General features: G+C 34.0%; 3 protein-coding genes across 4 annotated transcripts; 2 read left to right on the top strand and 1 right to left on the bottom strand.

Moving 5' to 3' along the window:
- The first annotated feature begins 1,825 nt into the window (after nt 1–1,825).
- LOC131179197 (nuclear transcription factor Y subunit B-9-like) lies at nt 1,826–4,319 on the top strand. 2 transcript variants are annotated; one of them, XM_058145305.1, is made up of 3 exons: nt 1,849–1,985; nt 2,974–3,032; nt 3,353–4,319. In XM_058145305.1, exons 2-3 carry the CDS (start codon nt 2,981–2,983, stop codon nt 4,018–4,020), a joined length of 720 nt encoding a protein of 239 aa, XP_058001288.1. In that variant the 5' UTR covers nt 1,849–1,985; nt 2,974–2,980; the 3' UTR covers nt 4,021–4,319. The 2 variants fall into 2 exon arrangements, with proteins under 2 accessions (XP_058001287.1, XP_058001288.1); XM_058145304.1 differs by lacking the exon at nt 2,974–3,032 and having other exon boundaries at nt 1,826–1,985.
- A 474-nt stretch (nt 4,320–4,793) lies between these two features.
- Nucleotides 4,794–7,624, bottom strand: LOC110636425 (nicotinamide/nicotinic acid mononucleotide adenylyltransferase). Its single transcript, XM_058145306.1, has 9 exons — nt 7,263–7,624; nt 7,089–7,168; nt 6,785–6,870; nt 6,483–6,566; nt 6,225–6,309; nt 6,019–6,098; nt 5,550–5,651; nt 5,063–5,121; nt 4,794–4,972 (listed from the first exon to the last, which is right to left on the bottom strand). The coding sequence occupies exons 1-9, from the start codon at nt 7,313–7,315 to the stop codon at nt 4,870–4,872; spliced, it is 732 nt and encodes a 243-aa protein (XP_058001289.1). The 5' UTR covers nt 7,316–7,624; the 3' UTR covers nt 4,794–4,869.
- A 798-nt stretch (nt 7,625–8,422) lies between these two features.
- Nucleotides 8,423–12,135, top strand: LOC110636424 (uncharacterized). The gene is made up of 3 exons (XM_021786129.2): nt 8,423–8,776; nt 9,603–11,739; nt 11,842–12,135. The coding sequence occupies exon 2, from the start codon at nt 10,369–10,371 to the stop codon at nt 11,674–11,676; it is 1,308 nt and encodes a 435-aa protein (XP_021641821.2). The 5' UTR covers nt 8,423–8,776; nt 9,603–10,368; the 3' UTR covers nt 11,677–11,739; nt 11,842–12,135.
- The last annotated feature ends 645 nt before the right edge of the window (nt 12,136–12,780 follow it).

Raw genomic sequence — 12,780 nt, 5'->3', positions numbered from 1 at the left:
AAGTAAGTATATATATATATATATATATATATATATATATATATATATATGAGTAATTAATAAAACTAATAAATTAAATATATACAGATAATCTCATGTGAAATTGCATCCTTTGTATAAATTAAATATATACAGATAATCTCATATGAAATTGCATCCATTATATATATATATAATGGATGCAATTATATATATATAATGGGTGCAATTTCATATGAGATTATCTGTATATATTTAATTTATACAAAGGATGCAATTTCACATGAGATATTATCTGTATATATTTAATTTATTAGTTTTATTAATTACTCATATATATATATATATATATATATATATATATATATATATATATATATATATATATATATATGTATACACACACTATCTAAGCTTAGTTAATTCGGAAAAAAATTGTTGCTTATTCTTGAAATGATAGAATACCCAAAATAAATATTTTATTGTTTATAAAAAATAATGACATAGAAGAAATAACGAGAAATTATTTTTTTATTATATTTTTTAAGAAATTTTTTTATATAATTAATTTTAATTATGATTCGAATTTAAGATATCATAATTCAATATTATAATTCTACAGTTAACTTTAATATCGGTAAACTAAAATTTATTAATAGAGTTTTTTTTTAATTATGAAAACAATGGCATATACCCATCAATAATCTAACCTTTGAAAATTCAAAATCATATCATTTTCAAAACAAATTATAACTATCCCCATTGCACAACCAAGCTCAAAATCATATATTCTCAATCTAAATCATTAAGAGCTAGCTAGGAGAATATGTTTGGAAAAAGAAGAGCACCTAGAGTGCAAAATAATTAATTAGCTAATTAAATTATATATAGGCACGTTTCGTGCCCTACCCTATATATATACACACACGCACACACAAAAAATAAAGATAAATGGAGTGAACTATGATAGGTTTCCGATTATTAGGGATGAGATAAGATAAGTATAAAATAATTAATTAGCTAACATGTTGCGTTCCACTCTTGATATATATATGAAAAATGAAAAACAAATGGAGAGAGTTACGTGCAGTAGGTTTCCGATGATTCGGGATAATTCGGGATGGGATAGGATAATGTGAAAATAATTCTGTCTTATTCGATTATTGATTTTACGTATCTATTGTGTATGGAAAGTTAATATAGTACAAATGACAATTTCTTATGAATCTTTAATTTTATTATAGATAATATGCTTTTGATATAAAAATACAAGTAAATTTAAAAAAAAAATTATTCATTAATTGATAAACATTATGAAGTGAGAGTATGAACTATATTTTTTAATCAAAATATATGATTTATTTATCTTTCAATGTTGTAAGTAAAACACTTTTAATCATCAAAAAAATTGATAAAAAGATCACTTGATTTTACTTAATACAAAATGCCAAAAAAAAAAGACACTAAAAATTACTATATTACTATACTAATATTATAAATAATTAAAATATATATAGGGCAGTACTGGAAAATAATTTAATTTTCAAGAGAAGAAATTTATGGAATAGCACCTTGGGAACTCTCCATAATTAGTTACAGGTAATTAATTTAAGAGCATTAGTCACCCTAGTTAATTATGGCCTCGTAATCAAGGCCAGTGGTTTTTTTCCAGAGGCTAAAACCTGAGTTTGGTTGACCGGTCGCCTGTTTCTCCCGGTAAAGGCAAACCCTCGTAGCCAATCAGAGAAGGGTTTTCACCGGCTACACTGCGTTCCTCGTTAGAAACGCCGGTTTGCCAAGTGTAGTTCCACCCCTTGAGGGCCTATAAATAAACCCACACTCGGAGTGGTCTACTGCCCATTGAAGAGACAGATAAAGTATATATAAAATAGTATAGTTTTTGATATATAGGGGGAAAAAAACTATGGAACGTGGAGGCAGGTTCCATCGCTATCGCAAGCATGCAAAACAGCCAGCAGCCAGCTCTAGCATCGGCTCTGGTAATGGTAAGGTTTTGGAGTAATGATTTGTGGGTTTTTCTTTTGTTTTCATTAGTTTTTTTCTTGATTAAAGCTCATTTCCTTTGGTTTCTTCGTGATTTGGGGGTACCCTTATATGTTCTTTTGGTGTTCTTGCTTGATATCTTTCAAAGAAAAAGGAAATTATTTATTTACATGTATCTAGCTAAGATGAGATGTGATTTTCTTTATTCCTGAGTAGTGATAGACTACATACATGACTGATTTTTTGTCCTTCCCTTTGAAATAATCATTTCAATGCTTCTTATGATTTTGGATTTTTGTTGGTTCTTAATAAGTTTGCAAATATCTTTTCAGGCTCCTCATCAACTCTCTTGGCTCCAATCATTTCAATTTTTTCTTTTAATTTTTGATAACGATTCCTTTTCTTCAATAGGTTTTAGGGTTATTTATATATGTTGGATAATATTTGAACAAGATTTTCAAGTGGATTTTGGTATGAAAAACAATGTGTATATTAAAAAAGGTGACCTTTTGACCTCATTGTTTATTTACAGTAACGGTTGTTCTTATTTTCTTTTTATGCTCATAATTAAAGTGATTATCTTGTAGATAATTATGAGATTAATATCTATTTTGCTAATTCCCTTAATGACGTGGCAGGCATGCATGCAATAGCTGCTGACTCACTCAGCCACTCCGTCAATAGAGTCTCATCTTTTAATTAATAATAAGGAGAAAAAGAATTCATAAATTTCATGGTTTCTTTTCTTTTTATAAATCAAAAGTAATTAGTTCTTGTATTATATCTTTGAAATCAATATTTTTATTTTACTTTTCTAAAGAAAATGTTCATCAGTGTGGCCCAAAAAGAAGATAATCTTTTCCCATGCATAATCCTTGAGGAAAATTTTCATTTCAAAATTATATATAGATTCTTGCTGATCGTTTTCCTTTGATCTAAAATGAAGGAAATTTTCTAGTTTTCTTCTTCATGGTAATGGATTTCTTGTAGGATGTAGATGAAAACATGGGGAAGAGTAAAAAAAAAAAAAAAAAAAAAAAGACAAAAAGGCATTGACTTTGACCCTGACCCATGAACATGAATTTGGCTCTACTCTTGGGTTAGGTGTGTGCCCTACATAGATTCTGCTTCTGGTCGATGTATGTGGGACCCATTGGTCCTACTTCTCCCTATATGAAGGCACATGGCCATGCAAGTTTCTGAGTTGGCATTTATTCCTTTTTTTTCAAAAGAAAAAAAAAAGTCTTTTCCTTTTTGGTCAGCTACTTTGTTTTTGTTGTCTTCTGCAGAGGTGGCATTAATAACGGACAAAAGAGATAAACTGCAAACCTGCTTCTCTTTAACGACTAACACGACCTTTTGATTCCAGGTTCAGGCATGGGTTTAGCGCACTCAAACACCAATCCTCCAAGCCTCCCCAGCACTCTCATCCGTACCAAGCCCAACGAAGGCAACTCATCAACTGCGGCAGAAGCCAACGAGCTCCAACAACCGGTGCAGTGCATGGTCCGTGAACAAGACCAGTACATGCCAATAGCCAATGTGATTCGCATCATGCGTCGCATTCTCCCAACTCATGCTAAAAGCTCTGATGATGCCAAGGAAACCGTCCAAGAATGCGTCTCTGAGTATATAAGTTTCTTCACTGGAGAGGCCAACGATCGTTGCCAGAGCGAGCAGCGCAAGACTATTATTGCTGAGGACGTTCTCTGGGCTATGGGGAAGCTGGGTTTTGATGACTATGTTGAGCCTCTCACTGTGTTCCTCAACCGCTATCGTGAGACGGAGCATGAGCGTAGCTCTATGCGTGAAACAATCCTGAAGCGCAGTAACGTTGGAGTTGTGGATTATGGAAATATTGGGATGCCTGCTTTTGCTCCATTTTTCCCCATGGGACCTCCTCCACCGGGGATTTTTGATGGTGCAATTATGGGTGGATACTACAGGAATGTGTCCGATCCTGCTGCTGGCCTTGGTGGTGGCTCTTCTGATTCAAACGGCCCCCTCAACTTTGATCCATTTGCTCAGTTTAAGTGACAACATGCATGATAGCTAGCTAAACAAGAAAGTGATAGGACTAAAAGGAACAAAATAATCAAGGAATGTTATAAAACTATAGTTGAAAAAGAATATAGCTGATAAATGAATGGCACAAATGAGACCATTCTCTTCCTTCTTGCTTACTGCATGCAAGGAGAGACAATATTTCCTCCTGTGCCTTCCTTTCCTAATTTGTAGCTTTTATCTGTTCTTACTATTTTGAGTCAGAACAATGATATGCCTTACCGTAGCTTTAATATGGTAAGAAACTAATATTAATCTATATTTTGAATGCCTCCCTCGATCTCGTCTAACTGATATTTTTAGAAAAATGCAATAGCTGCAGTAGCCACTGGGTAAGAGAAATTGGACAATGGAACTCTACTCTCTCTCTCTCTCTCTCCCAAATATGGAACTATTGAAGAAAAAACATTTGTTTAGCGAGGCAATAAAGATATTTCTTTCAGCCCTTTAAACATATTCTACTAGAAGATTGATATGCAGCTGTCAGTTAAGGCCAATTTCCAGATGAAATTGAACATTAAACCTTTCTTGATGGTACGCAGATGAACACATTTTGTTACAAAATTTAACTTGAAATTGTTCCCAGGTCATAGAATAAGACTTTGGTCTCGCAATGTGAAGTATAAAATAAAAAACTTGAAACGAATACCTTGTATAAGGCTTTTCTGGCATGATATATAACTATAGGAATGACTAAAACGGCATCCATAATTTATGCTTTTAATTTAAGCATTGCTTCTCCAATGAGAGTAATTGCTACTTTCTTATTGATAGGAATACATGATTGATATACATAGATCCAATATAATGAGTAGGAAAGCATCATTTCTCAATTGGATTCATGTACAATTGTCGTTCTCTAATGTATTCTATTACCCCATCCATTGTTAAATATTTTATCGACAAACCTCTAGAAATGCATTCCCTGAAATACAAAAACAAAATAGAGACGCATTAATGTAAATTGACTGTTCAATATTATCTACCATTTTGTCAATAAATGTATACTATATACCTCACTCTTGTTGAGCTGACTGAGTTTGGTACAAGTTCATCCACCACTTTGATGTTACTCTGCAAGAACATTAAATTGATGAATTCAGAATGAAGTAATGAACAGTTAATCAATGTCACTTGACAAATTCCTACAAAGAGGAGATTGCCTTAATTTTAATTCATTTTCAACTATTCAAAATTTTGAAGTCTAGACTAATTTCAATAAATTAGTATTGACTAAATGTTCAGTACCGACTAAATTCTCAGGTTTTGTTTTAATTTTGACCAGGAATCAAATAAATTAGTATCCATCTTTGTAATATAAGCAAGAATAACAACCTCCGCTTCAAATAAAAAAAAAAAAAAAAAAGTGGGAATGAAAACCTTGGTTTGGATGGTTGTCTTGAACATGGACAATGCAAAGGCACATAGAACTAGATGCAGTTTGACTGATTATAAAACATACATCATGATAGAACAATTGCATACTCAAAATTAGTACGCACCCTGTTTCCATTCAGGATTTCGTCATCAGATATAATTTTCTCAACATCTTGCCCTTCTCTGCGTATTGAAACCATGCCATACTCTCTGCACATGGTCCGTACCTAAAAAAAAAAAGGGAAGGTTTAACTTAATGGCCAATTAGCAGATGCCAGATGCAACAAATCAGCACCTTTCATGCAAATAATATGCTTTGATGGACATTAAACCAGTTACTTGACCAGTATACAACACCACCAATTGAAGTGAACAATGCTTTTACACACAAATTATTGAAAGACCTCCAACACTCATAAAGTGATAGCCACCGTGATTTTCTGATGACAAATAGAATATGACAGCACTCAAATACCCACTAGATCAAAATGAGAAGACAACAGGACCTCCAAGTGAATTCCACCATTAGCCCTTTTCTTTTTAATCATATAGCTTACTTATAGCGTACAAAGATATAAGGCATCAAGAATATACCTGCTCAGGAATCCAAAATCCAGGGATGCTGAATGATTGGAGAAAATCAGAACCACAAACAAGCATGACCCTAAGGAATTCTACAAGGAGAACAAAAGCGCAACACTTAGCATTGCCCTCAATATTACAATAGCAATCTTAGATGGTGTCATAAAACCTTCAGGTAAAAATACTTGTTATATGTGAAGCCAGTAAATTAATCTTACTCCTGGATATCTGTTTTTTATCAATAAAGTAACTCTCAATTCTTTTCAAGATAGTCAAAGTGCGTTGGTAGGTACTTTGGTTTGCCTGTAACAAAAGTTTAAATATTAAATCAATTGCAGCTGCAAAAAGTGTTAAAATGAAAAGCATAACATAACCGAATGCACATCCAATGAATCAAAACAACGAGGAATCAAAATGTAGCAGCTTGGAGTTCGAAGTTATTGGCAGAATGAAGCTTGGAAACTGGAGATAAATACCTCCCATGGATCCACCATTATGAAATCAGAGCTTTCACACGCTAAATTACACATCCGCAAGCGATGTTCACCAGGAATGAGGCCCTAAATAACCACGCAGTCAAGTTACTTCTTTACTTAAATCATTTCCATATATGGATATTTAAGAAAAAAAATCAAGAGGGAAATCATATCTTATAAACAACTCTGCTTTGCCATTATGTAAGCAAATCGATGACAAGGCATGAAGCAGTAAGATTAGAATCAAAATCAACCTAATATGCTGACTACGCATGATGGACATGATGAAAGAACATATATACCTGTTTCTCGTATGCATCACTAACAGGCGACATATAGGCCGCAATAACACGGTAGCCCTCTGAATGCAATGCATCCCTCGCCAGCTCTAATCATAAAAATGGAATAGATCAAATACAATTTACATATCATGTGCAATGAACCAAGCAACTCATCCCACCACCAAATTCACTCGCCTATATGCGCATTATTGAAAAATTTTTCATCGTATGCGAAGTCATATTTCATATATAAAATTCAAAAGCGAATTCAACAAGTTCTAAGTCAAATTGAAGTTCAACAAATCAAAATGTTCAAGAAACTTACCAAGCATACGCAAGTGCATGAAGGTTGGAGGATTGAAACTACCTGGAGCTACAAGAACTACATTAATCTTGCGATCGTCCCTGTTTTACAACAAATTGATAAGTAAGTGCCCATTAAAATAGACATTAAACCTGATCAACAGCTCAAAAGTAAAGCAGGGTAAGGATAAATTACTGAGTTGTATGCGATACGATAGATACTTTGTCCATTGGCAATTCAAGATCCATGGTAAACCAGGAACAGAGGCCAGACAAATATGGAAGTGCTCATCAGTAAGCAACGAACCTCAAAGAGAGAGAGAGAGAGAGAGAGAGAGAGAGAGAGAGAGAGAGAGAGACATTCTGCTTCAAGTATTGGAACGACGAAAGCGACTAGGTGAGCGTTGGGTGCACGATGAAATAACGAGTCATCAACGGCACGCTTCAACCGTGAGCGTTGGGTGCACGATGAAATAACGAGTCATCAACGGCACGTTTCAACCTGAGCGTTGGGTACACGATGAAAAAACGAGTCATCAACGGCACGTTTCAACTGGGTTCGGTTGAAAAAGCGATTTTTCTTGTTCAACCCAAGACATAGGAATGAATTCTTTTATTTAATTTAAGTAAGAATTTTTTTTAATTTTAATTAAAAAATACGTATTTTAGTGTTGTTCATGTTTTTAATTTTTGTAAATAAATTATTCTCCCCTTCTAAAATCTATTTTCTATTTATTTTTTAATATTTATATTGTTTTATTAAAAGATAAATATTTTATATTTATGAATTTTTAAATTAATTTTTTAAAATTGTTTTTTGACTTTTTAATTTCAACTCATGGAGATGATGTTGATCAGAGGATTGTAATGCTAATCATATAGGATGTTTAGGGAAGTTTATAATGTAATAGAGTTTCCTTTCTTATAAAAATGTGAATTCTCTTTATATTATAAGAAGTGAATTTTATGTAATTATAAAAAATAATATAAATTTTATGTAATTTTATTTTTTTATTATGAGAAAAAAAATTATAAATGACCAACGAAAATTAAGTGTCTAATTAAAATATATTGATTCAAAAGAGTAGTTAATTTTAAGAGTGTGAAAAAATAAAACAAAAAGATAAAAGAAACATTTATATATATTATAGATGGCTTGATTAATAAATAGTTTATTTTAAATCAGATGGAAATGTTAAATAATAAATAAAATATAAATATAAATATTAAATAATATATTTTTTAAAATTAAATATAAATAATTGAATTATTGAAATTAAATAGTATTTTTTATGGTCTCTATAATAATTGCATTTGTTTTGTGTCAGAACCTTTGCCAATTTTGAAATCTAATCCGCGCTCATACCAAACGTATCTCCGCCGTCCAACAAGAACTCGCAATATCGCAATCTCACTCAGTCCGTCTCCCATATTATCCCTGTCCAGAAATTTCATCCTTTTTCGAGAACTCAGCGGATCGAACGATCAATGGCGGCGATTTTCTGAACCGAAGAAAAGGGGGGGAAATGACAACGATTGAGAAGCTGTTCGTGCAAATCTTCGAGAGGAAGAAGAGGATAATCGAGCAAGTCAAGCAACAGATCTATCTATTCGACCAACACCTAGCCCCTAAATGTATCCTCGACGGAGTTGCTCCTCCTTCCTGGCTCTGGTCCCCTTCTTTCCCTTCCCTTTCCTCAGATCCAAAAGGTACTTTCTCCCTCTCTCTCTCATTGTCTTTGTCCGTGGCGCAAATTGAACCTTTTTGGCGTCAGAAACTGAATGCTTAATCATATGTAGTTTAGTGTGCATTTTCATCCAGTCGTTTCACCGCATGAATTTAGTTATTTTCTTTGTGGTCTTATTGTAGCAATTATATTCTGAAAGCAAAAATTTGATCTAATTTTGCTATTGAAAGCACAATAATTACTTCGGTTAACCAACTATAAACGGTATTTTGCTGATTAGTTGTTCAATTTTCTGTTTTAATTTCATTTATCTTTTCCCCTAATTTTATCTGTCTTCAGGTCCAATGCCTTCTAATTAATTAAAAAAATAATAATAAATTGGAGGCGTTCCTTGAGTTCCTACTAGCGTAGGAAGTATATTTTCTCCATTTCTATATGCGCTTATGCGTTCCAAGATTTTGAAAAATAAGCTTTCTTATAATTTTGGCTCTATAATGCAATGAAATACTTCCAGTACTATTTCCAGTTAATCACATTCGGTGTTTGAAGTTTTAATTCTTTATGGTTTTAAGCTGTGTCATTGCTATGTTGGTACAAAAATGATAGGGGATCTCTGGTCAGCATTTGCATTTTTTTTTTCTTTTTTTAAATACATTTTTTTTGTTCTTTTAATTTAAGCAAATAAATGGTAATTTTGGTTGCTGTAGCAATAAAAGTATGATCTGAACTGAAGAAAATAGTGTTATGACGATCGAGTGTTCTAGGTCTTGTTTGGGAATTAGGATTGATGTTTTTGCATAATAGAGCGTTTTATGGTGTCTTCTCTCTAAACTGTTGTGTGGCCACAGAGTTGAAGAAAGAGGAGCTTATACCAGGACTCTTACTTCCACGTCCTCAACCTGCAAACCCGTACTTCAGTACTTGCGACTCTTTATACCAGAAGCCCATTGTTGCTGCTGGTAACAAAGGGCTACCAAATGCTTCATGCACTGGAGTTCGTGCTTCGAACCATGGCACTAATGCAGGTGATGGGATGACTGTTTTGCCTCCATTTCCTACTGGTGATACTCAATGTAACTTCACTGGTGTTCCTGAGCCAGATTCTAGTGTTACATCTCCACAAGATTGTGTAGATGCAAGAATATCAGACAATTGCCCTGATCACACTCAATCATTAGTGAAGATTCAAAGATCAAAGTCCAGGCAAAGGGCTCTAGAGCTTCGCAACAGCGCCAAAGTAACTAAATCACATTCATGTGATAATGCTATTGTTTTTACTAGTCAAGGTATTGGGTCTGGGATTAATTCCCTACAGTTTGATCATGTTGTTGAATTAGAGTTGGTTAAACCTGTTGATACAAGTACTGAAGGCTGTGAAGAAGAAGAAGCAGAAATAGGTGAATGTGGGGCAAGGATAGTGGTATAGGTATTAGATTTCAAAGTTCTAGACCAAAAATCACCTCTGTGAATGAGCCTGTGAATGATGGCAACTCTTCTCATTTTGCCAAGGATGATGGCCTCAAAAATTCTATGAAATAATTAACACAAAAACCTAACCATGTCAATGCATTATCAGAATTGGTCAATCCTTCTATTCCTGCTAAGGCAAATTGTATGGCGGAAGAAGCAAATGAGGTTGATTGCAGGGGTAACGATATGAATAATGCAGTTTTCTTTGATAGAATTACAGGATCTAGGAGTTCTATCTCCCAAGCCAGTTCCTCAAAGCAGCCATTAGAAGTAGATATCTCATTTTGTGTTGCTGAGGAAGATGGTGGACATATGGAGTCTGTTGACAAATCAGCAAAGCAGCCTAATTCTGTTGGTGAGTTGTTGAAATTGGTCAAGCCTTCATATGGAATCTCTAATGAAAGTTATGGATCAAGGAAAGCAAAATCAAGGGATAGGTTGATCAAGAAAACTGAAAGTAACATTTTTGTGGGGAGAATAACAAGATCTAGAAGTTCCAGCCAACAACCTAATTGTGTGAATGAATGCTTGGAGATGGATAACTCTTGTGGTAATGGCAAGGAAGCTAGTGTTAGCGAAACAAAGCAGCTATTCAGCCGTGATGATGCCTCGAGGGATTTGGTCAAGCCTTTAGGTATCACTTACGAAAGTCCTAGGTTGAAAGCAAAAGTGCTGAACTTCCAGAATGTTGATGCATCAAATGATGCTTATTGCTTTAGATTAACAAGCTCTTCTTCTACTGAGAAACCATATAATATTACTAAGCTCCCTAAAGTGGATCTTTCTTCTGATGTTATAAAAGATGGTGATAGTAGACTTGCACAATCTTTTGGCAAATCTTCAAGGCTACCTCAACAATCAAGCTTTGTTGAAGGAGAAGGAGTTAATCTTCAGGTTCTGTCCGGTTCCCAACCAAATGTCCTGTCTTGTATTAAAAGAATTCTAGCTGAAACTGATATAGATTATGATGGGCTAGTAGTGGCTTGTTCTTTTTCTCCTGAATCTAACGCAGATGGCCATAGATGTGGAGTTGAAGATTTAGAATTGAGGCCACCTAGTGAATGTGATATGCCTATCAAGCCCAAGCCACTTAATTTTGATGATGTGGAAGAGAGCAATTTCCTTGAAACTTTTGATTGTGCATTAGAGAATAAACAAGAAGGTACACCAGAGAAACATCTTTCTACCATGCTACATTCTGTGGATCTATTGGATAAAGTAACATCTACTAGCTGCCAAGACAAGCCTAACCCATCTATTGAGATGCCATTGTTGGAAGGGCAGGAATTTTCTAGCAAAGAAAAACCTTGGAAAGTTTCATTTGAAGCTCATAAGGAGGAGAGTGCTGTTTTGGCAGATGAAAGTACTGTTAACCTTATGCAGCAGAAGACAGACCCATTCTTTTTCCAAAATCAAAATGCAGATTCCCACTTCATGGGTTCGTGGCCTTAGCATAAACGAATAAACATAGAGGGTCAACTTAATAATGCCCTTTCTGCTTCTCCAAGCTTGAAGGTAAAGCCATATTGGATTATTCACATGTATCCTGTAGATACATATTCTGTAGGAGGTAATCTGAAAGTAATTTGAATAACTAAATACTTGTATTTATCTTAGATAGGAGATGTAGTGCAATCAGATGTTGGAAAGGGTCCACTTAATGACATGCATCGGAATGCGGAACACCAAAAGATAGAGGAATATGAAGTGTCTTCATCAAAGCTACAAGCAGAAGAGGTATATCTTTTCCAAGTGTAGATTCTGAAACTTGTTAGTTTGATTTGCATCAGTTCAGCAATTATGTAAAAGATATGCTGTATACTTTCTATTGTTTTGTTGGTTAAATTTTAAAGTAGATTACAAGGTAGATCACTTTGTATCCATTTAAGAAAGATGCTGTAGATTGTGATACGTCTTTCTGGTTAATGCAATTGCTAACAAAATATTGGCGAAGGCAAATGATAAAAATTTTCAAGTGCTAACATCATCAGTGTAATAGCATGGACAAGAAAAAATCTAATGGCTTGTATCCCGTACAGATGCCACTGAACAATTAGAAGCATGCTCTTTTTCCCCTCTCTCTCTTGCTAATTTTATATTTCTCTCTCTAAATTATGGTTCTTTCTATGGAACTCAATGGCATAATTCACTATGTGATTAACCCCTTAGTTAGCATATTTTAGTAATGAAAAATAATAGTTCCTTAAATTTAGTTATTTAAGAGAAAATATGATATTCTTTTTTGGAAATAAATCATAATCTTGCATCAGCTATTACTTTGTTAGACTCATGATGACGATAAATTTAATGGGGATTGATTTGAAGTGGGTTTGGTTATGCATGTCCAACTTTTCCTATGATAATGGAGAAATGAAATGATTTATGTTATATGTATTTATGAACATTTTTTAGATGGGAGTTCAAAGGAGTAAAGCAAGTGAAGTTCAAAAACGAGCTTCTCGAGTCCGAAGTATGGAAGCTGGATATGGAGGCAAATGATATGTGGATACAGATGGCATCAAAGATTAGAGAAGTAGCTAGAAAAGTACTTGGAGA

The sequence above is a fragment of the Hevea brasiliensis genome, chromosome 4 (assembly GCF_030052815.1).
Source record: "Hevea brasiliensis isolate MT/VB/25A 57/8 chromosome 4, ASM3005281v1, whole genome shotgun sequence".
Lineage (NCBI taxonomy): Eukaryota > Viridiplantae > Streptophyta > Magnoliopsida > Malpighiales > Euphorbiaceae > Hevea > Hevea brasiliensis.
Note: the sequence above shows the minus strand (reverse complement) of the source record. Positions and strands in the feature narration are given on the sequence as shown.